This window comes from Protopterus annectens, chromosome 9.part0 (genome assembly GCF_019279795.1).
Source record: "Protopterus annectens isolate FY-2018-M chromosome 9.part0, PAN1.0, whole genome shotgun sequence".
Lineage (NCBI taxonomy): Eukaryota > Metazoa > Chordata > Ceratodontiformes > Protopteridae > Protopterus > Protopterus annectens.
In genome coordinates, this window is record NC_056743.1 from 1,777,969,039 (window position 1) to 1,777,992,512 (window position 23,474).

At 41.9% G+C, this 23,474-nt stretch overlaps 1 protein-coding gene across 2 annotated transcripts in view; it reads left to right on the plus strand.

Annotated features, from left to right (window-relative positions):
* The window catches only part of ELOF1 (elongation factor 1), a 100,031-nt gene extending 76,813 nt beyond the window's left edge, over window positions 1-23,218 (plus strand). For both annotated transcript variants that reach the window (XM_044084646.1, XM_044084645.1), the window contains exon 4: window positions 21,237-23,218. In XM_044084646.1, the coding sequence (XP_043940581.1) occupies window positions 21,237-21,301 (65 nt within the window). In that variant the 3' untranslated portion in view covers window positions 21,302-23,218. The remainder of the gene's footprint in view (window positions 1-21,236) is intronic.
* The last annotated feature ends 256 nt before the right edge of the window (window positions 23,219-23,474 follow it).

A 23,474-nucleotide genomic window follows, 5' to 3' on the forward strand; every position in this document is an offset into this window, starting at 1 on the left:
CACTGTCGGCATTATTTTATTCATCTAGTTGTGAGCTTTCATGTAAGGCAAATGAGTTCTGTCTTGGTTTTCGAGATATTTAGAAAAATGTAGAAATTTTATATTTGTTGGTATCCTAAAAAAACAGTTAATATATACCTGCACTAGACCGAGGTCATGTATTAAGGCAGTTGAGTTTGCTATTGTGTAGGCTTTAAGATGAAATATTTAAAAATGTGTACATGGCATGGTTTTGGAATTTATTGATCCAAATGTGAACAAGCAATATTTGGCGTCTAGGGGTGTCAATAGGCATTAACTGCCGATGCAGCTGGAGGCGTCACTTTGATGTAATGAGTTAGTTTGGCTGAGTAATAAAGAGAACGCATGTTCTGCTGAATTGCCTGAGTGTATGTGGAATATCTGTTAAGGTCATTAAAAGTATCAGAAGACCGAGGCAGAAAGGTTAAAAGAATTCTGAGCAATGTATTTTTTGTTCCCCTAATTTACTAGATTCATTGTTTTCTATTAGAACTTGGTGTATGGTGTTCCTCTGAAAGTAACTTGTGCCATGTTTTGAAATTTATGTCCAAAGTAATGTGATACCATGTTTAGTATTCAGTATGTGACTTGATTTTGGTTCTGTGTGGCAGCAAAACTGCTTTGGCAGTGTCGTTTTTTTTTTTGCATTGTTTAAACTGAGATACAATAACCATCTATGGCCATAGGTTAAGATATTTTTGTGCTGCATAGGAATTGAGTGCTTCATTTGCCAGCATAGTACAGAAAAGCTTCAGGACTTGGAGAGACTTGCAGATTTCTAGAAGGGCTTTAGCCTGAAAGCTGTGAAGAATTAAAACATTGTTTTATTACAATCCTTTGGAGCCAAGCGTTTCCTTCTACTGGAATTTTTCTACTGCATTTTTGTTATTTTTTGACATTTCATTACAGGCAAAGTCTGTCTGGGTAGAAGCCCATTTTCAGCGGAGCCCTGGTGAGAAAAGCTCCAAATTAATAATATTTTAAGAAGAATTAGTTTTCAAAAATAAAACAAACATCTGAAGTTTTAGTAATTATAACAATTTAGATAGAATATAAATCATTGGTTAGCAATCGATACAAGGAATATGACAGTCATTTAATATTCAGAGAAAGTTAGACAGTTTGTAGAGAAATTAAAGGTAAAAATGAAATAAAATTTATTGAAGGTAAGTGCTTTGCACAGACGCCTTGATCTCACTCTTCCTCAGACATAAACAAACAAAATAAACATACTATATATATCTACTCACAACTTTCAAAATATAATATACTAATTAAACAATTATTTGATTTTTGATTAAATGAACACAATTAGATCTCTTTAAAAGAGATATTCAAGTCTTTCTCACAAAGATGATCTAAACAAATTCAATAATTCAATTACACAATTTCAATTAATATATATTATATATAAATATATGCTATATGCTATTCCATTTTAAAATCAATATATATTTATATATTAAAAAATTAAAAAAAAATATAATAAAAATTATAAAATAATATAATATATAATAAATAAATAATAAAATATATAAATATTAAAAAAAAAAAAAAAAAAAATAAAAAAATAGATTATATTAAAATAAAAAAACTCAAAATAAATTATAAAATAAATATATATAAATCCATGCTATCTAAGCTATCTAACAATGGACAAGATGGACCGTAACTATGAAACATGATGAATGCACTAAATGAATGGAACCTCTAATAAAGGGAGGAAAAAGGAAAAAGGGGGGGGGAAGGGGGAGGAGTTCTCTTGTAAAAAAAAATATATAACAATAAAATATATAAATATATTTAATCAATATATATATATGAAAATATTTTACATGATAATATATACTACTTTATATTTATTTGTATCTTTCGACTCGAGTTAAAGGTAGTTAGTCTAATATAAACAGGAATTGCATTATGAAGTGAGGGGGAAAAACAAGATTATGGTATATCTGGAGAGAAAGTTGGGGAAAAGAATTGGCAGTAAGGAAGCAAGTGAAAAGGGGAGAGAGTAGGGAGGTATAAGGAATGAAAAGGTACTTGTTCACATTTAAGGATATAGTTTATCCAATCTAACCTTAGGGTTTTGTCATGTATTAAGTATGGCATAGATGAGGGTCCAGTTTGGTAATGATGGTGAGCATATGATTGTGAGGTGTTGGGTGTTGTAAAAATGAAGGTGTTAAAGGAACAGATGAGCATAGACCTTCAGCATCTCACCTGCATAAGAGTGGAATGTCTTTCTAAAGATTTGGTGGCTATCTGTGTTTTTGAAAGTCTCCCCCCACAGATGTGAACACAGCTGTGAATGTGGGAGGTGGCTGCACATCCCTGCCACTTATGTTTACTAATTCTGGTATTGTTGTATCCTGCAGAAAACCACAGTACCTGGGATAACCACAGCTGTCTTTAAATCCAAATCCTAGTCATTCATTAGTGATACCAAATGTGTGTTGATCAACTTGTCCATTCTCGTGCAAGGTGCTTGGGCACTGAATGTCTTTCTCCTTTTGAACATGAAGACTGCTTCCACCCTTTTCACATTGTGGAGCATGATGGAAGGAGAAGGCAACCCTCGTTTTAATAGCTGGAATTAAAGCAGGTAGTCTTAAAATGGCTAATTGCATTATGCTTTGATGTAAAATAACAGGTTATGAGGGGCTGTCCTTGGTCCACATGGATGAAGCAACAGGAATAAAAGAGAGGCTATTCTAGACTTCTGTCTGGCAAAGGCTTGATGGTGGCAAATGCATGTTTCAGCCAGAGATGATCACAAGATTGCATACAGTAGTGGCCAACATGCAATTCTGGTAGACTTCCTCCTAGTAAGGAAAGGGCACTGGGGTAGAATCAGCACTTGCAAAATCGTCCCTAGTGAAACAGTTGGTCTGCAATATTATCCACTAGTTGCCACAATTGGCTGCAGGCAATGGTTAGAAAATGCTCCAAGGTCACTGTAGACTAGACTGAAGACCTGGAAGTTGACTGACAAAGCACAAGAGTTTAAGTAGGGGCTATAGCACCTCTGGAAGAAGAGGAAGTAGTTGCTGTTGAACAGCAGTGCCTCAAAATGGCAAGTGTGAGAACTATAGAATAGATGTGGCCAAGCCAGGTATGGAAATAAGGTACCTAAAGCTGGTGGTGGACTGCAGAAGTTCAGGAAGTCACCAAAAGAAAGTGTGCAGGAAGAAGTGGGAGTTAAATACATTCCAGGCTAACTGAGTACTGTTTGGCTAACATAGGCTGAGTAGTTGCAGTAGCAAGGAACAAGGCCTCATGCAGTCTACCTTCTGAAAAGTAACTGTAGATGATGCAAAGAAACTCTACCAAGTTGCAAGACAAAGAAAAAAATGGTAATCTGGCTCGCTTCATAAGGGATGCCAGCAACAACCTGTTCACCAGCGAACATGGCATCAGAAGGAGGTGGAAGGAGTACTTCCAGCAGCTTCTAAATGAAAAAAAACTCACAGAAGTTATATTTCCCCAGAGACTGCCAACAATACAAGAGGAGGATCCCACCCTAGAAGAATGAACAAGCCTAATGAAATCGGGGAAAGCAGAAGGCTCAGATGAGCAGATATGATCAAAATGTTGGGTGAGTTGGGGAGAAATGGCTGAGGGTACTCGTAGCAGTATAGAGAGGCTTATTCACTGGGGAATAAGCATACTATTGCCAGTATACAAGAACAAAGGGGACATTTACAACTTTGGGCAGTAAAGTGGTATCAAGCTCCTGTCGCATTGCTTGAAAGTTCTGGAAAGGGTGAACAAATATACTGATTTAGTAAGTAAGATGGGAGATGAGCAGTTCAGATGAGGTACACAACAGACCCAGTGTTTGCAGTGAGATCAGATAGTTGAGAAGAGGCAAGAAATGAGGAAATATATTTGGGCATTCGTAGAATCCAAGTAAGCATATGCCAAAGTTCCTATAAAGTCGATGTAGGCAGTTTTGAGATGATTCAGAGTCACAGAAACATTGTTGAATTAATGCAGGCTATGTACAGTGACCCAGTGACACAAGTACAAACAGATCATATTTCAGGGTTTCCCATTAGGAGTGGGTATGACGTAAGGGTTCAGCCATGGGCCTACTGCTGTTCATTCTAGTGACAGACTAAATTAGCAAACGGGTAGAAGGGGGCATAGTTGCTGTATGCAGATGATGCATTATTACAAGCAGGCTTTGAACAAAAACTGCAGCAAATGAGTAAAATGCAAAGCCCAAGCGCACATTAGATGAACAGAGTTACAGATAAGGCAGTTGTAATGGCATATGGGCAAAATCAGAAGAAGCTGATAATAGTTGGTAGTTGGGGGGGGGTGTGTGTGATAAAAATAGGTTAACAACTTCAAATACTGGGGATTGGTTGAGGAGTAGGGTAGTCTAAGGTCAAAGCTAGGATCAGAGGGGCTGGAGCCAACTGGCACAGTATCAGGGGTAGTGTATGACAGAATGCCAAAGAAGCTGAAAAGTAAGGTGTACACAACAGTTGTGTGATCAGTACTTCTGTATGGTACAGAAACCTGGGTGGTGAAGGCAAAAGAAATTAGAGGTGGTGAAGTGCCGGAGGCAGGTGGTAGAATGCAAACTGTGGGACAGACTGAGAAATGAGGGCATCAGAACAGAAGCCGAAGTAGCTGCAATTACAGAGAAGGTCAAAGAACAGATTACAGTGGTTTGGACATGTGCACTAAAGTAGGAGACCATCTAGTGAAGATGATTGGGACAGACAGGAGGCAAAAGGAAATTAGGGTGTCCATAAGAAATTATTGGATTGTGAGAAGACCTACCACAGCTGGGCATAACTGAAGGTAGAGTGGCACTGAAGAGACCTAATGAGTTGTGACACCCCACCTCCTTGTAGGAAATTGGTGGGGCTAGGGATGATGTGATGTGAAAGTAATGGAAAATATTTAGAAGGGTAAGTAAATGTACACTGCACCAGAGTAGCTGGATGACGGCAGCCTTCTCTGTGATCTGTGAGTTTGGCACTTGGACCACTGTCTATATACTTTTTTCCAAGCATTACAGGTTGGTCATTCAGTCCAGTAGCCGAGCACATTTTGCCACTGCTGTGACAACACATATTGTGACCACTAACCCCCATGAGGTTAACTAGTTCCTTTAGCTCTCCTCCTATGGATAAGGAGTGATACTTTAACAGTCATAATTATTGTACATTTGTGTGAGTACATTTGTCATAATGATGTCTTCTTGTGCATATCACTCCTATTGGCTGTCATCCTTCTCTTCCCCCTTTTGGGAGTCCAAACCTAGAGTAAAGGATGGTGCAAGACTAGAAGGGTCTGCGTGCCTGTTGACCTGTGATAAGAGCACGTGTGATCTTCCTGTTTACTATATACTTTTCATTCTTTGGCATTTATGCTACAGTATTGGTGTGAATGGAGTGCAACCTGTTGTCTCTGCTTTCTTTTAGAAAAGAAAACCTTAAGAAGCTACCATTCTTATTTCACTGTGTTCCCTTCTGTTTGTGGGGCTAAAGTGATGGTCCCATATGCTGGACCAAGGGACACCAAAGGAGGTTTCCATAGATGTATAATCTTTGCTATCCAGTGAGCACTTTATAGGCCTGCATTTATTCAGAAAAGAACTGAAGATTGAGCAAGCTGTTTTCCCTTTTAGCCAAATGTAATGCTATGTTTTTGTTGGGGGGGTGGAAGTCTGGCTGTAAGGGCAGACAGTTGCCTGTGACTAATTCCCATGGATAATCTTCAGTAAGGGTGAGTGTACTCAACCCAGCAGTTATTTTTCTCTTGTTGGAGTGGCTGCTACTTTAAAGCTTGCCACAGAAAAGTGCGTTTTACAGCTAAGTTATCACAGCTTGTTACTGATGTTTGGTCGTAGCATGACTGTGTTTCAACAGGCTATGCTACTTACAGCTGTGTGCTGCTTACTGATGTCTACATCATGATCTTTGCATATGGGTAGTAGAGCCCTGCTGCCCTCCCTCTGGTAATCTATCAAAGCTCGTAGCTGTTTCCACTTTGTCTGTGGGTGTGGAGGACCAGGGCTGTCCCTCAAACCCAGACAGGACCCTTTTAGTTTTCTAGAGCCACAGTAAGAGAAGGATCTTTTGGCAGACTAGTCATCTTGTTTACTTCCGCTGGTGAACTCGTATAAGAAACCCTTTTGGGTTTATTTCCATCCTCTGACTTTTTTTGTCTGTGGTTGACTTCTGTATTCTTGTTTTTTTCTCCTTGCTGGAAAATTGTATGTACTTTGAGTTTTATTTCTGATGTCCTTCAAGGATGCATCTGCAGTCTTTACAAATGGGTTGTCCTGTCATCAGGCAGCCCTTCGGTCGGCCGGATTCCAAAGTGGTGGCTGGGCTTCGCTGGGGCCCACTTCACCCCGTCATGCGGCAGTATGGTACAAGTTGTTTTAAGCTGATTCTGAGTTTGTGGATTTTTAACGCTTACTGCAATAAAACCGCCTTAGCAGAATCTCCCATAGTCCCATTGTCTTTTGCTGCCAGAACCTCAAGTAAATTATGGCTGTTTAGTTGATGGAAAGCTTCTTTTGAAAGTTTTGACTAACAAAGATTATTTTTCTTTGGGGGCTATGATTATTTGAGATAATTGGGTAGTTTTGCAGCATTTTACCAATATTTTTCTGCATCATTTTGGCACCATTTTATTTGTGGAATATTTCTGATAGGAATTTTTTAAGTTTATATTTCATTCCTTGTCCCTGCAGGATAATTTTCTGTTTCCTTCCAAAGAGAAGCCACAGCTTAAGAAAAACCAAGGTGGTAAAAGGAAACTGCAGGATGAAAACTCAGTCAAATCTAATGAGGGCTTCCTTTCCCAAAAAGGATAATCCCCCTTCCAATGTATGAATGTGCCAAGGCGTGGCGCCAGTCCTTTGTAAATCCCTCCTCCAGGTGCCTTCTCTCTAAAGTTGGCTCTTGGCAAGGCGACCTGGCTGTCGGTGGTTTCTGACAAATAGGTGTTCAACATCGTTGACAGGAGTTAGAGATGGCAGTAGAAAAGTTCTGCCTCTGTTCAAGGCACTTACTCCTCATTCATAAGACCAGACTTCGTTATTCCCTCTTCTCTGGCACATGCTGGTCTCTTGAGGGAGGAGGGGGCGTTGAGAGAGAATGAGAGGTTTCTACTACAGAGTTTGTGGTCTGTGGAGACCGGTGATGGACATTTCTTTTCTGAATATGTTGTAAAGTCCCCAAAATTCAAGATGCTTGTCTTGTTGTTGGACCACCTTGGACTTGCATATCATCAAATCCCCATTCCTTAAATTTTCAGGAGATTTCTGAGATTTGGGGTCTAGTTCATACCTAGTTCATTCTTTTGTATTGTCCTTTGGGCTATCCACTGCACCTCAACGGTTTACCAAATGCCTTGACCATGTATTGGTCCATGTCAGATTCTGGGCATTCATATTTTTTCCTTACTTTGATGACATGCTGCCCTGTGCAAAGACTTTCTGGGAGTGCTTAATCAACTCCCACCAGCAAATGGCTTTTCTTCCTATCTGGTAGTGTTTCTGGTATTCTCCAAGGAGAATGTTGCTTCAGTAAAAGAATTCCAAAAACATTCTGATCAATACTGCCCAGGATTCTCACGGTACCACTGGACCGCCTTCACATGAGATATGTCCGAAATTGTTGGATCCTTATCTTCTTTCCCTGGAATCCCATTTACCAGTGCTGCCCTTCATCAGACAAGAGTTCACTGGTGGAGAGAACGGTTGAATGTCAATCCAAGGTGACTTTTCTCTCTGCCAGTGCAGTCTGTCCAGACAGATTTGTTCGGCTTAGCTTGGGAAGCTGTCAGTGGGGATGCAACTGCAAGCCACTTGGGGGGGCCCAGGGACACAAGCACATCATTACCAAGGAGGAGATGATGGTTCATGCTGTGAAAGTCATTCACCACTTAAGGAATCTAGGTCCTCTTCTGGTGGTTATGGACAACTCCATGGCAATGTGGTACCCCAACAAACAAGGGGTACAAGGTCTTTTCCTCTGCTGGTTGGTAGTGATGGCGTGGGAACTGGCTTTACAGCATTCTGACTCTAGCATCACACACCCCATCGGAACAAGACATTGTGGCTGACGGCTCCAGGGAAGACCTGCACAAGTGGCAGCTCAAGGCAGTGGTGGTCCAGGATCTAGCCCAGATGTGGGGAATGCCTCAAATAGATTTGTTTCCCTCCTTACAAAAAAAAAGCCTGAGAAATTCGATTTCAGATGACTTTGGAGCAATGCTTGGAGCTCGAACATTTTCGTTCCCTTGGACTGGAATGTTCCTGTATGCATTTCCACTGATTTCACAAGGTACAGAAGGTTCAGAATGAAATGACAAAGATCATTGTGGTGACTCCCTACTGGCCCAGGCAGTCTTGGTTGTCTCTCTGAAATTGGCCAAGGGCAATTACCACAGACTTCCTTGCACTCTGGTTCTGGTCACACAGCCTCAGCGGGGAGCTGCTAGTACATCTCCCTACTCTGGCTGAGCCTGAATTTGGTCAGCATTAATCCGTGCACTACCCTGGTAAACAAAGTTTAAATAAGTTAAATTTGGAGAAACTTCAACTGACAGCCTCTGTGATTCAATCTTGACTCTGCTTTAGGCACCTGTTTCACGAGTATGTGCAGCAGGTGTTAAGGAGGCCAGAAAACCTGCTACTAGAAAAGCTTGTTTGCAAATGGATGAGGTTTTCTAAGTTTTGCTTAAATGGAAACAGTCTATTAAGGTTAATATCCCCCAGTCTTGAAATATTTGTGAGCTACATCGGGATGACTTGGCATGCATCTATTAAGGTGCTTTAAGCGGCCGTCTCTGCTTGTCTGTCTGTCTGGCTACCCCTATTTCTTTTTCAATAAAACAGTTCATGAAAGGAGTTTTACATATGAGATCCCCAAGCAAACTCCTCTTTTGTGGAATCTTCTCTTTGTTGAAAAATTGACCTTAATACCTTTCAAAAGTGCAGCTCAAGCTGACAGCGAGTTCTTAATGTGGAAAATAGTTTTAGCTTACTGTTCTGACATCTGCAAGGTGAGTTTGAGTTGTTGCAGGCTGTTACGGTGAGACAGACTTGCTTGATTTTTCATTAGTTTTTTGCCTTGTCAGTACTCGGAATTTCAAGTGCCAACATTTCAATAGGAAGCCCTTCAGAACCTAAGAATAAGGGAGGAAGGATACTTCATACCTTGGATGTGCATTTGCAGATCTGTTACTAACTTGACAGAACTAAGCCCTATTTCTTCAGTGGCAAAAAAATGCCAACTTTTCTTTAAGCAAACCGTTTCATGTTGGTTGTGCCCTAGTAATTTTTATTACCTGCATTCACCTTGCCATGGTTGATGTAAGGTAAAGGCACATTTCACCAGCACCTTTTACTGTTGCTTTACTCTTTAAACCAATGTAGTATTCTACAGTTAGCAACTTTGCCATATGTCCATATCTTTCCCATATCCAAATCCAGAGCAGGCTTCATGAGGACTGTTCTCCAGGGGCTCCTTGGCCCTTATTCTTTCTCCTCCCAGGCTGGGTAAGCTTTGGGAATCTACCCAGTTAGGCAGTGTGTATGTTGAACTTGGTATTTGTAAGTCCTACTTGTCTGTAAAAGTAGGACTTGTCTGTAAAAATAGATGTTCGTAGAACACACTGCCTTACTTAACAGTTCCCTCTCCTGTCCCCCTTCTTTTGGATATATGTGGTTTGTGCTTTGAGTTAATTACCAGCCTTTGGGGTGGGGCATTCAGTTTGGAAAGGTAGTTGTTGCAAAGCTTGCATTTTCATCTGCTTTTCCTTATGGACCCAAGAAAACTGAATGGGCCCTTTGGGTTTGAGGGGCAGTCCTGGTCCTGCCAGGTGATTGGTCCTTCACTACGATTTTTGATACTGCCATAGGGAGGGAAGCAGGGCTCTACTAGCCATATGCCAGTAAGGCAGTGTGTTTTGTGAACATCTTCTGTTCCAACTAAGTAGGACTTATGCAACTGTACTTTGTAGAATAGCTGTGCCCAGTGACATACAAGATTTTTTGGTACTGGTATACTTTAGGAAAAGTGATGGCAGTTAAGATTCCCCAGGTTTTTTGTTTTCAAGCCTTCTCCCTCCTTACCAGTGAATACAAGTCCAGTGCAGAGCCATCTCTTCCTCAGCTGTTTTCCCTAACGCACATACTTCCCCAATTCAGTGTACCTGTAATTTAACGTGCGTGTGTGTGTGTGTGTATGCTGCCATGTGGCCAGTCCTAGAATCGCTCCCCTCTTGGCTTTAATTTTTCTTCATCAGACATTGACTGCCATAAAAACAGATTTGCCATTCAGCAAATGTTAAGTCTAGGAATACCATCTTCTCAGGCACAGTTCCTGGAGTAAACGTTTTATTGGATCTGTTGCGAGATCATAGCTGACCCCACCACCACCACCCCACACATACACTTTCTTTTGTATAGTTATGCAGCCTTGAAGTTGATGTGTGAGTCTGGTAGGGTTGCAGAGGGGCATGTTTCCCTTGTAAAAGTACTAAGTTTTCTTCCGCAATTTCAGTGGGGGTGTGTTTTTATTTTTGACCTCTGTTAGCTTTGGGTAGTGGTATGATTCCAGTTGTGAAGCTCCATCCAAGCAATACCAATTTGAAGCATAATAAATCTAATAAAACAAGCAGTGACCTACATATCCAGATTATTCATAGGATCATCTGAGTTTGCTAGACTATCGACCTGGAGGTCATCTCAAGCCTAGCTGTTTCTTCCCAATGTAATGCCATAGAAATGTTATTACACAAGATTGCTTGTAGTAATGATTGCCCATGAGTGTTGTAGGGGCTATTCCTGTTAAGAATTTATGATGCCCTATCCACTAGTCCAGGTTCCTTTTGAACAGTGTCCATAGAGGTGCCTTGCTTCACATGAGTAGGTAGTCTAGTCCAAAGATGCAGCAGTCGCTGGGAGATAAATCTACCCCTCCAGCCTGTCGTCTTTAAGTTGCAGGCCATATTTAGATCCCTGGAACAGGTGACCCGAGTCACATTTGATTTACAGATATGCAGTAGGTTCATTAGGTTTGGGTCTGGGATGGCTCTAAGCCAGGCACAAATCTCCCCTAAGAAGTTTATATGATAGTGGGTCTACTTTGATAGAAAACACATTTCACTTAAACTCGTTTCATCGAAGCCTCGATTTCACTGAAAATTAATTGCCTGAGCACAATTCACTGAACACATTTGACCGAAACTCATTTCATGCCCACTGAGTGGCGCACAACTACAGTTATCCCACTCCACAAGGGGAGATCCACCTTGGATCCTGGGAGCAACTGCCCCATCAGTCTGAGCCAGATCTGCAAGGCCATGGAACTTGTAAACAAAGACATTGGCAACCTTCAAACACTGGACCCCCACCCAGTTTGGGTTCATGAAGGGCCGATCTTGTCTCCTGAACCTGACTGACTTCTTCGAATCGGTCTCCAGAGCTGTCGACGAGGGTAAGGCGGTCCACACAGCCTGTCTGGATCTCACCAAGGCCTTCGACACCATCCCCCACTCTGGAATAATAGATAAACTTAATAAGCTGGGCATTAATCCCTACATCACTCAATGGGTTGCCAACTGGCTTACTGACAGAATCCACACTAAAAGTAGCATACTCCAAATCCAGCACTAGACAAGTGGAGTACCTCCGGGTTGAGTCCTGGGACCGCTCTTGTTTAGCATCTACTTCTTTGAAGAACAGGCCAACACTAAGACTCTGGCTAACAAAGTTCACAAATGACTGAAAACTGGGAGCCATTATTGAATTCCCAAATTATGTGGATCTACAAAAGGGCCTTATAGAAACAGATGCTTGGTGCCAGAGCCATGGGCTCAAGCTCAATGCCAAGAAAAATACAGTTGTGTACACTTACCATAAATGTAGATGTTGGAGTGTATTCACTGTTGCAGTCGTCACATTTGGGTCATCTGCCTGCAGGTAGCCCTCAGTTGGCCTGAATACCAGTGTCTTGGGATTTCTGCATCGGATGATGTCACTTTGCCATGTCAGTTCGTCAGGGGTATAAAACATGCAGCCGATGTTATTACATCAGTTTTTCTTGCCCCAGATGTCAGGAGCCCCCACAATAGGAATTAGTTGCATGGTGTGGAACACCCCAGTAGAAAGTAAATACTAATGTCACAAGATATGGCCAAAGAAAAAAGAATAGGTAGAAGTATAGAGAAGTCAGGGGGCTGGAGGGAGGGTAACCAGGACTGCAGCAGTGAATACACTCTTTTTATAGAAGTGTACACAACTGTACTATGTTCTTAGTGTTTCACTGTTGCAGTCATCACATTTGGGTTGATTCCCAAAGCTGAGTATGGGTGGAAGCAGTCAAAAAGCATTAGGGCTTGCAAGCAGGCCCTGTAAGACTGTTGTGGCAAATCCAGCTGTGGATTTAGAAAAGATAGGCAGGTGGTAATGCTTTGTGAAGGTGTGTAACAGAGCTCCACCTTGCAGCTTCCAGGATGTCCCTGGTAGGGACTCCCCTGAGAAATGCTGTAGAGGTTGATGTAGCCCTAATGGAATGTGTTCTGATCCCCTATGGGGTAGGTTTCCTGTTGTGTTTGTAGCAGAAATGGATGCAGTGTGCTATCCATTTAGAAATGGTTTGCTTTGAAATGGCCTTGCCCTCTGCCCCTGTAGCAAAGCTGACTAGCAGCTGGTCAGATTTTCTGAAAGGTTTAGCCCTGTACAGATGGAACCTAAGCTGCATGTGCACGTGCAGGGAGTGCAGGATCCTTTCCCCTTTATTCTTAGGATTAGGGAAAAAGGTTGGCAAATGAATGGATTGGTTTAAAGCCACACTAGATACCACCTTGGGTATAAATGATGGGTTAGTCCTGCGGGAAACCCTGTCCGCATGGAAGATAATGAACGGTTCCATGGTCATCAGGGCCTGCAATTCAGACACTCTTCTTGCTGAAGTGATGGCTAGAAGTAAAGCTGTTTTCCAGGAGAGGAATTTTAACTGCTGAAGCAGCAGGTTCAAATGGTGGAAGCGTGTGTTTTTCCAATACAAAGTTAAGGTCCCAGGCTGGAGTGGGAGCTCTCCTGGGGGGGCGGGGGTCTTAAGTTTTTGGCTCCTCTCGGGAAATGTTTGACCAGAGGATGAGAGAAGAGGAGTGGCTTGGTATTATAATGAGCAGAGATGGCAGAGGCATGAATCTTAATTTAAGAGAAGGATAGGCCTTTGTGGAACATTTCTGTTAAGTAATCTAGTATATGAGGTAGGCTGGGCACTGTTGTGTCCATTCCTTGAGACTGGCTCCAAGAACAGTATCTTTTCCACTTTTCCGAATAGGATTTTCTAGTACTAGGCCTCATTGCCTCAAGGATGACATCCAGCACCTGTTTACTGAGGGCTGCTGGTTGAGTTCAGGGGATGAGCCAGGTTACTAGGTTCAGGGGTTTGTAGCTGATGCAAAATCTGGCCCTCCGGCTAGGACAGCAGGGAGGGGGGACTTGAGGCATGTGCCATGGTGGCAGTACTGTTAGACTGCGCAAAAGTGGGTACCAGTGCTGGCGTGGCCAGTCAGGAGCAATCAGGATTGTCCTTGGCGTGTCCTGTTTGATCTTTAGCAGGACCTTCGAGAGGAGGGGCAGAGGGGGAAAGGCATAGATTGAGAGGTTTCCCGTGTAAATGACAGGGCATCCACTTTCCATGCTTGGCTGTAGGGAGTTTTGGCGCAATATTTGCTCAGTTAATCTTTCTGAGGGAAAGTAAAGAGGTCGACCTCTGGTGTGTCCCATCTGTGGATCAGAAGCTTGAATGATTTGGGTTCCAATTTCCACTCGTGTGGGTCCTTTAGATTTTTGCTAGTCATTTGCCAGTGAGTTTAGTTTGCCTGGCAGGAATTGAGCCTGCAGGTGGATTTAGTTGCTCAAGACTGTGTTCCACAGAGCCATGGCTAACATGCCGAGTGGGTAGGAATGGGTTTCCCCCTGCTTGTTTATGTACCACATAACTGTGGCGTTGTCTGCCTTACCAATAGTTGTCCTGGAAGAATAAGGCATTTGAAGGCTGTCAGAGCATTCTGTACAGCTAACATTTCTTTTTGATTGATATGCTGGTGCATTTGCTTTGGGCTCCATTTGCCTTGAATGCATTGTCCTGCCATGTGAGCCCCCCATGCATAGTCTGATGCGTCTGTTAGGGTTTGGGTGGCAGGGGGTTGAGTGAAAGGGAGTCCTTTGTTGTGGTAGCAGGCCTCTGCCCACCAAAGGAACTCTGTCCTTAGGCAAGGAATGATGGGAATCCATTGTTTCCAGGTCCTGAGAATGTTGGCACCAGAGACTTTAAGCACCATTGAAGTTTCCTCATATGCAGTCTTGCATATGGAATTAGTAGAATGCAAGAGACCATGAACCCTAAGGCTTGCAGTATTTTTCTTGCCAATAGCTGGGTTTTGGTGGCCAGTAGTTTGAAGTAGTCAAATTTTGTTTTTCTGGAGTGAGGAATGCTATCTGGGAAGTTGTGTTCAAGCTTGCTCCCAGGAATACAGTCTGTTGGCTGGGTACCAGATGTGATTTCTTTTCGTTGATTGTGTAGCCCAGTGAAGTTAGAAGTCTCTCTACAAATGTCAGTGCTGGAGTAGCAATTCCTAACTGTCCACCTGAATCGGGCAATCGTCCCAAGTATGGGTAAATTTGAATTTTCCTCTGCCTGCAATATGCAATGGCTGGAGCCAGGCATTTTGTGAATACCCTGGGGGCAGTAGATAAGCCAAAGGGAAGTACAGAGAACTGATAGTACATAGAGCCTACTTTGAAACGTATACATTTCCTGCAAGATTTCCTTATGGGGATGTGCTGATGAGCTTCTTTTAAGTCTAAGGTGGCTAACCAGGAGTCCATGGCTAGCATTGGAAGCAGCTGTTGGAGAATAAACATTTTGAATCTTGGAACCACCAGGAAGGTGTTGAGAATAGACAGATCCAGGATAACCTTGTCCCCTTTGCTCTGCTGGGATAGGTTGAATAGCCTTGATACTGAGAAGAGAAAGTACTTGCTTTTGGACCTCTGCCCACTGGTTTGGGGGGAGGTCTGGCCTTCCGCTTGGAGTTGGCAGTGAGTGGAAGTAGAATATGTATCCCTGGGGTGCAGTTTTCAAGACCCATCTGTCCTGGGTGATGTACTCCCAGTTTTTTGCATGCAGGGCAAGTTTTCCTCCTAAGGGTGCAAGTACTTGGGCAAGGCTTGGAAGAGTTAAGGAGAAGTCATTGCGAGATTTTACCAAGGTATGGTGGCTTACTACTCCCTGTTTTAGAGGTGGGAGCACTCCATTGCTTAGATCTGTGCATACCTTGAGACTGTAATCTTGGTGGTCTGCTGCCCTTGGGGTTGGACTGGGAGGGACTGGAAAGGACCAGTTATTAGAAGGCCAATGCCTACTGAACCTAGGTGGTAGGACATCTTTAACAATTTGCATAGATTTAGCTTTTTCCACCATCTTTTTGAGGACTTCTGCTTTATTGCCAAACATGCATTCTTGGTTTAATGGTGCATCTAGTAACTTTGCTTTGACATGGTCTGGCAAGATTTGTTCCTTAAGCCAAGCATGTCTTCTAAGAACAGACCCAGTGACAGCAGCCCTACAAGATGCTTATAAGGCATCAAAACCACATTACAAAAGTATGTTTTCCAACTTGGTTAGCAAAATGCAGTAACTCTTGTAAATCTTTGTTCTGCACAATCAGGAATCAGCATCATTTTCTGTTTAATTAGCTCCATAATATGTTGCTGATACTTTAACATATGAAACTGGCAATTTAAAGCCCTGTTGGCAAGAGTAGTAGAGGTGTATACCTTCTTACCCCATCTGTCTAAAGCCCTAGAGTCCCTTTCCGAAGGGGTAGGGTTTTTGGCTGTTGTAGCCTTAATGTCTTTAGGACCCTGGGAAATGGTCTCTGGATCCGTAGTACCTGTCAGGTTTCCTAGGAGCTGGAGGCAAAGTATCAAGGGTAAGGCTGGATTCCAAGAAGACATCCTCTACAATTTTCAGAACAGTAGGGATAGCTAGAGGCCTGTGCTTGGGTAGTCCTGGCACTCCAGTGGAAATGTTTTCTAAGAGTATGCAGGGTTTCACCAAAAGAAACCTCTTCTGGTGGGGAAGCAGAGGGAATAGAATCCTCTGCATCAGAATCCTCCATAGGTAGATAAGGGTATGTCCTGGTAATCAGAAGGATCAGAGTCAACAGACTCATGATCTGAAGAATCAGAAGGAAAATCCGTTCTTGGTCTTTTTGAGGGGAAGGCTGGCTTCCCCTAATATCTTTAGCCATTCTAAGCATTTGTGTTTGAGGCATGTGGGCCTGAGAATGTGCTTTGGTCATCTCTTTCCTAGGCGTACTGCCAACTTAGGGCCTGAGAAATTTGGCATTTTTGGTTTGAAACAGTTGTCTGTGTTTAATATGAAAATTGGAAGGCCTGAATACACCCTCAGAAGCCGGTGCCTGCACAGTGGCTCCGAACCCATCCAAGGTAGAGACATCCGCAGGTTCCATAGTCTAAGCATCTTGCGGCATACCGGACTCCGAATAGGTCTCAGTAGAGGCCTTGAGAGTCTGTAGAAGTGGGTATCGGGGGCTGCGAAAGCACCCCACTAAGTACCGGCAGCGACTAGCTTAACGGAAGTGTCGTCTGCAGTTTTGGACCTATGCCGCCTGTCTCGTTACCCTTATGTTTATTTGGAAGATCAGTAGCCTGAATGGCTTATCAAAGCCATTTTGGAATATGGAGAACGAGAGTAAAAACTTGGCGACAAATAGCCTGGCGAATAGTTCGGGCGTTGAACAAGGCACAAAACCGACAGCGAGGAACGTCGTGGTCTGGGTCTAAACAGGTGACTCAGTAAGAATGAAAATCTCTGAGGTATCTGCTTTCCACAAGCAAGACAATTAACTTTTTCTGACATCAGTTAAAGCAAGAAAAAAGGATCCCCAACTGGGTACTTATCTTTTAGAAGACTTCAGGTCTGAAACTCGAAAAATAAAAATTTCAGTTGGTGGCCAACCGGCACTTGCGAACTGCTTCTGCTTTGGACACTGTACGGCAAGAAAAGCTGATGTAATGGTGTCTGCTGCATGTTTTATATGCCTAACTACCTGATATCATGGAAGAAGCGACAGCATCCGATGCAGAAATCCCAAGACTCTGGTATTCAGGCAGACTGAGGGCTACCTGCAGGCAGATTACCCAAATGTGATGACTGCAACAGTGAAACACTAAGAACATTGTTTAGTTATCCCCTTTGGGGAAAAAACATGTACCCGTGAATTACCACACAGGTGGCAGTACTAAACACCAAAAGTGTGATAAGAGACTTGGGGACACATGTGGACAGGAGACCAGTCACCACAGCAGTCAGGAGACCAGTCACCACAGCAGTCAGGAGATCCTATGTGGCACACCTCATCACTAAGGGCTTTTCATCCAGAAAAAAGGAGTCTGTTCCACTGTACTCATCCCTCATTAGACCCATTATAGAATACAATGCCCCATTTGGTATGTACCTATCAAGACATCTGCAGCAACTGGAAAGGCCACAGAAATACTTCACTAAAATCACAGGCCTAAAGCAAATGCCCTATGCTGACCGTCTAAGCACTCCAGCTATACTCTTGTCACATATCGTCTACTCAAAGGCGATCTCTGCTTAATATAAAAGGCCATGTCAAACCCAGAGCTGTTGGACGTGCTACACTTAAAGAAATCCCAGTCCCTCAGAGCCACACACTCCCGGGATCTAAACCTTGTCATCACAATGAAAAAAACATGCTGGAGGGATAGGTTCCTGACCCAGAGGCTCCCCAGACTCTGGAATAGACTGCCCATACATGTCAAGCAGAGCACCTCTGGCACTCTTCAAAAGGAACCTTGACATTTGGATGGGAGATGGGAAATTCACCCTGGGGTTCACGTCTGTTGCCCTGCTAGACAGGGGTCCAGGGAAGTTAATATTGTGGGAAGAAATAGCCATGGAATTCTTATGGCTAGGTTTGTATAGGCCCTAGGGCCGATAGCCTAGTACCAGCTTATGAATCTAAACCGGTATATGCCCTGTTCCCCACTGTAGTGCAATCCTGGAGCTGGTATATACAGTTTGGGAGGGTGTGGGGGGCACAGCCCCCACATAGTTTGGGTATATATTACTTTCTGGAAAGCATGTTCATTTGACTTGTAAGAATCTGTCTATGGTTTACAGCATTTAAAATAGGTGGGGGGCTGTGCCCTTCTCACCTCCCCCCTTACTAAATGATACTAACTCCAGGATCGTACTACAGTAGACAAAATGAGTTTCAGTCAAATGAGTTTTCAATGAAGTGAGCTTTCAGTAAATTGTGCTTGGGCATTTCATTTTCAGTGAAATGAGTTTCAGTGAAATGTGTTCTGTCAAAGTAGACCCAATAGAGTAAGGTGATGGGGACTTCAGCATGTGCTGTACACACATGCTGAAGTCCCTTGATGATCTTTGTTCGTCTCTGAGGTCTCTCCAATTGCCACAGGTGCTTTGTACGGTATATGCTGAATGGGGCATTATACTCAATTATGGGCTTGATTAGTGCGGAGTACAGAGAGAGTTTATCGCCTCTTTTTTACTTTCAAGGCGATTCCTTTATTAATCAAGTGTACTTCGTGAAAAGCCTTTCTTACTACAGTAAACACATGATGGTCGGAGTTAAGGTTGTGGTCACCCTGTTAACCCAAGTCACTTACCACTTCATGGGTACTTAAGGGATTGTTGATTTGATAATGTGAAGGGACATTGTGCCAAAGGGAGTGATGCATTTCTTTGCATTCAGTTTGAGACTGCGACCAAGGCATCTGTTGGTCTGTGTATGAGCCTCCTGGAGTATACTAACATCATTTGGGGATTCAGTAATTGCATCCAGTTTGCAGTAATCTGCAAACTTGGTTAGCCACCGAACTTCTGAGAAGTTTATACCAAACAGTCAGGGGGCCCAGTACTGACCCCTGTGGCACCCTGCTGGTAATGGGTCTGCTGGTTGATGTGAAGTCGCCCACTTTTGATAGTGTGTGTCTGGATTGTGAGCCAGTTAGCAACCCATCTTACAATGAAGGGCTTTTTTAAATCCAGTTTGCCAAGTTTATTGGTAATGTCAGTGTGTGGGATTCTATTGAAAGCCTTTGCCAAGTCGAGGTGTGCTTTGTGCACAGATTTGCTGTCAATGGCTCTTGCCCCATTTTTGAAGTCTACAAGATTTAATAGGCAGGATCTGCCCATAACGAAGCCGAATTGGGTAGGTAGGATCCAGGGTTTTGGAGGTTGCCTCTGTCTTTATTTATGAGGTCCATAGTGATGCATTCCATGGCCTTACAGACAAGGCTGGTCAGGCTTATGGGTCTGTAATTCCTTGAGTCTGTTGCTAGGCTACCTTTGTGGACTGGAATAACTGTAGCTGTTCTCCATTCCATAGGAATAAAGCCATTGGTTAGACTGATTTGAAAAGGGTCCTTAATGGTGGTGCTAGTTCGTTTTAGCCTGTTTAGAAGACATCCTGGGATGTCATTTGTTCCCATAGAGGCGCTTTTTGCCTAAGACCATGTTTTGATGACTTGTTCTTCAGATATGTAGGGTGGGTTGAAGTTTGAGGCAAGGTTTGTGATAGATTTGAAGGGGATGGGCATGTAAAAAATTTTGCCAAACCGATCTGCTAGCAGGTTTTGCTATCTCTTTTGGGTCTGTGTGTGTGTGATACCATTGGTTACTAGTTTTGCACATGCTTTGGTCCTACTTTTTAGGCTATGTACGTAGCTGTAAAAGGCCTTCTGGCTATCCTTTGCTGTGCTCGCTTAGTTTTTCCTCAGATTTGACAAGTTGTCTTATTTGCCTGTTTAGGATGAGGAGGGTGCTTTTTCATTGGGGCATCACCTTTGTTTTCATGGACAGAAACCTTTTTACGTTTACTATAAAGTTTGTTGATGCTGAGTGTCCACTATCATGGCTTGTTTTACTTGAGCTCTGGCTTTGATTTTTTCTGGTACAGCTGAGTCTGTGCACTTATGGAAGTGATTGTACAAAGCTTTAGTGTAAGCTTCGGTGTAGTTACCATTTCTAGCTGGGGGTGGGGCTCTGAATGCATTTATACCTTCACCTAGGAGGGTATAGTTTGCCTTTTCCTTTTTGGGCTCAGAATTGCTAGTACTAGTGTGAGGTAGCTGTACAAGTTTCAGATTATGGGTCAGATTGCTGTAGCTAAAACCAGTGATTTGCTTGTCCCTTCCCATTTGTTAACTAACTTGTGCACATCACAGGAAATGTGCTGCTGAGTTGTACTTTATTTCTGCTGAACAATTTGTTAGAATAGAGCTAAAGAAATCCATCCACTTATCAAAATACAGTAACTAAGCTCCATTGTTCGCATTTGTGGTAGCTCCTATTCACTAAGTTATCAAATGATAGAGGACAGCAGAAGTGCTGCCAAAAGGCATTTAAAGGAAGACTGGCCTTGTGCACTTTGGGCTGACACAAGTGCCTATTGAAACATTCCAAGCAGTTTGCAGGGGGTAGTATAATGTACTGTATAAACAAGTTTGTATGTGTCCATTTCTGCACGAGTAGAATACTGTGCTGAAACCATTGCACATTTTGTGTTAAGGAAGTATACAGAATTAACAGTGCTTTCCCCTAAGAGAAGCAACATATAGAAGTGATAACTGAGCTCAGCTGTGAGTATGGGTTGAAACCAAGAAATGTAATTGCTTTTCCAGTAGATGTATAAATAGAAATATTGAGTGAACTTATTTTTCTTGCGCCATCAAAGTATGGCTTTTGACTTGTTTAGCTAGTATGTCAGTATCACTTTTAATTATGAACTGCTGAAAGTCTCGCAAAGTTCTTTGTATTTTGTTAAAATACTCAATAGGTTATGCATTTCTTTTCTAAGCTGCATTTTTGTCATCCTAGATGGTGAATGTTTGGTAGTGTCTGGAAGCAAATGTAAAAATTGTTTGGGGATGAATTTTGGTAACTACAGAGAATCCAGGTTCAGTTCCATATTTACTGATTTATTTGATTTTAAAAATTTGTAAAAATGTGTCGTTTCACTTTTTTTTTTTTTTTTTTGGTAGTTAACGATTCACTCCTATCTCCACTTGCAGGTATTGATTACTTAAATTATTTTACATAATATTTCATTGACCTTAACTTGACAACAATCAGATCTTTCAGAACCGGTTGACGTCTATAGTGACTGGATAGATGCCTGTGAAGCTGTGAATCAGTAATAAATGGAAAGTTTCAAATTTAAACTGCTTTTTTCCTCTCCCCTTTGATAATGTTCTGGCATTTCAGGTGGCTATTTAGATGACAATATGTTTGCCCAGACACACAAGCCAATATCTCAGACTGTTGCGGTTTTCTTTGCTTCTATACTTGCCAGTACTCCACCAGAAGAATCTCTTTTTGTCCTTATTTAAGAAAACTGGTTTCTAGTGCAGCTGAGTCTGCAGAGGTTTTAAGAAGATTTTTCTGTATACTCTAGAATCTTTACATGAATTTTGCTGGCATTTGTGTTTAAACTGTTGAATTCAGTGTGTGGTTGGTTGTTTGTTTTTTTTTTTTTTTTTAGCAGTAGTAACATGGAGAATTTTGACCTAGTCTTTGTTTGAATATTCCCTTCTTTTCTAAAACTTTTCCTTTTTTTGCCAATTTGACGTAGCACAGGGAGCATTCCTTTTTAATAGATCGGACCAAATTTTTCTTAGTCTTTCCCTTCTCAGTACCTGCACCTACTGCACTGCAGTTTAAACAAGAATTGCCTAATTACATGGTTCTTTTGTTTTACTTCATTTTTATGATGCAAAAAGTTAACCTTCCTGCATAAATAATGGATCTTCCGTTAGGTGCCACGTACATAAGCACAGATGTACTTAACCAGATCATGTTAAATGATGTATCCTTTTGGTTACAGATTTGAAAAGTGCTGCTATAGCGGGTAAAGTAAAACAGATGAGGTGAAATCCAGGAGAAGGCAAGAATTTTAATGGCTGTCATCGAACCTTTGTTGGGGGATAGGGAAAACCAGTGTGCCCAGTGGTTTCCTGCTTTTTCAGATTATTTGTCCAAAACAAAGCAAGCAGTGCAGTTTCTTTATACTGTCCAGTATGGTGGCTCACAGTCAGTCTCCTCCTTGAAAGCTAAATCCCCTGAACCAGCACTCAGATATTCAGCCGCTTCAGTGCGGGCATGCCTGCCTTTGTTTTCTGAGTGACTGGTACGTTTTAGTTTACTAACACTGATTTGCATAGGATACTTTTTTTTCAGCATCTTTTTGGTAAATCCTTTTGAAGCATCTCTAATTTAATCATAATTTTGGACCATAACAAAAATGGGTAAGACATTAACTGCAGGATTTACCCGTCATTCTCTCATTGTGTGTATATATGTAGATGTATATGCATATAGGCAGGCAAATAAAAAAAAAAAGTACACGTCATTCCTTTTGCTTCTTTCTTCAAATGATTTTACTTTTAAGCAAAAAAAGCAGCTTTGATTTTTATTGGACCTTCTGTAGCTGTTTAAGAAATAGGAGTTCAAATGTTCACAAAATGCACAAGTTGATTTTTGTGCTTGCCTGTTTTTATTTTGCATTTGGATTGACTAAGCTGACAGTGGTTAGATTGAAGGAAGTTAATATTTTGCCACTGACATCTGCTTGCTTTTAGTCCCAGAATTCTAGTATCCTGCTCCTTGTCTGCCAATTTTTTGGCTTTCATTCTGACGACCTGACGTATGTCTTGTATGGTTTTGTTGGGAAGTATATTCACCTATTTTTCATGACCCATGTTGCATACATCATGGCTGTGTAGCGACATGTAAAGCAATATGTCCTGGATTAAAATATAAAATATCCATTTCCTAAACTGGTGTGTGTAAACACACACAAAATAATAATGTATTTTATTTGCCCATCCTCCCCAAAAAGTGGTAGCTTGTCAAATTTTTAATTTTTTGTTAGTATGAAATATTCTGTGTAGTAGATTACTGTACTTTCATGCCACCTTCTCAGTTTGTAGTGTAAAATAAAAAGTGCTGGTAGCATTGTATTTTTTTTTTTTGCTGGAAGGAAATGTAATCTGTTTTCTATCGTGTAAAACAGTTCTTGTTTATGTAAATATAAATAAAAGAGCTATAAAACTGTACAAACGCTTAATGTAAATGGAAAAATGAGTCATCTCAGTTTAGTGGTTTGCTGTATAATTTACATTACATGCAGTTGACCTGTTTGGAGAAATGTGTGGTAATTTCAAGTGAGAATTATAAAGCAGAGAAGAGGTGGTTGTGATGTGTAAAACACCATAATTGCTAATAATTATCTAGTGGTATTATCAAGAGTTGAATTACAAAACTGTTAACCTACAGGAAAGGCCATGTAAAGTCTATAACTATTGGGATGTC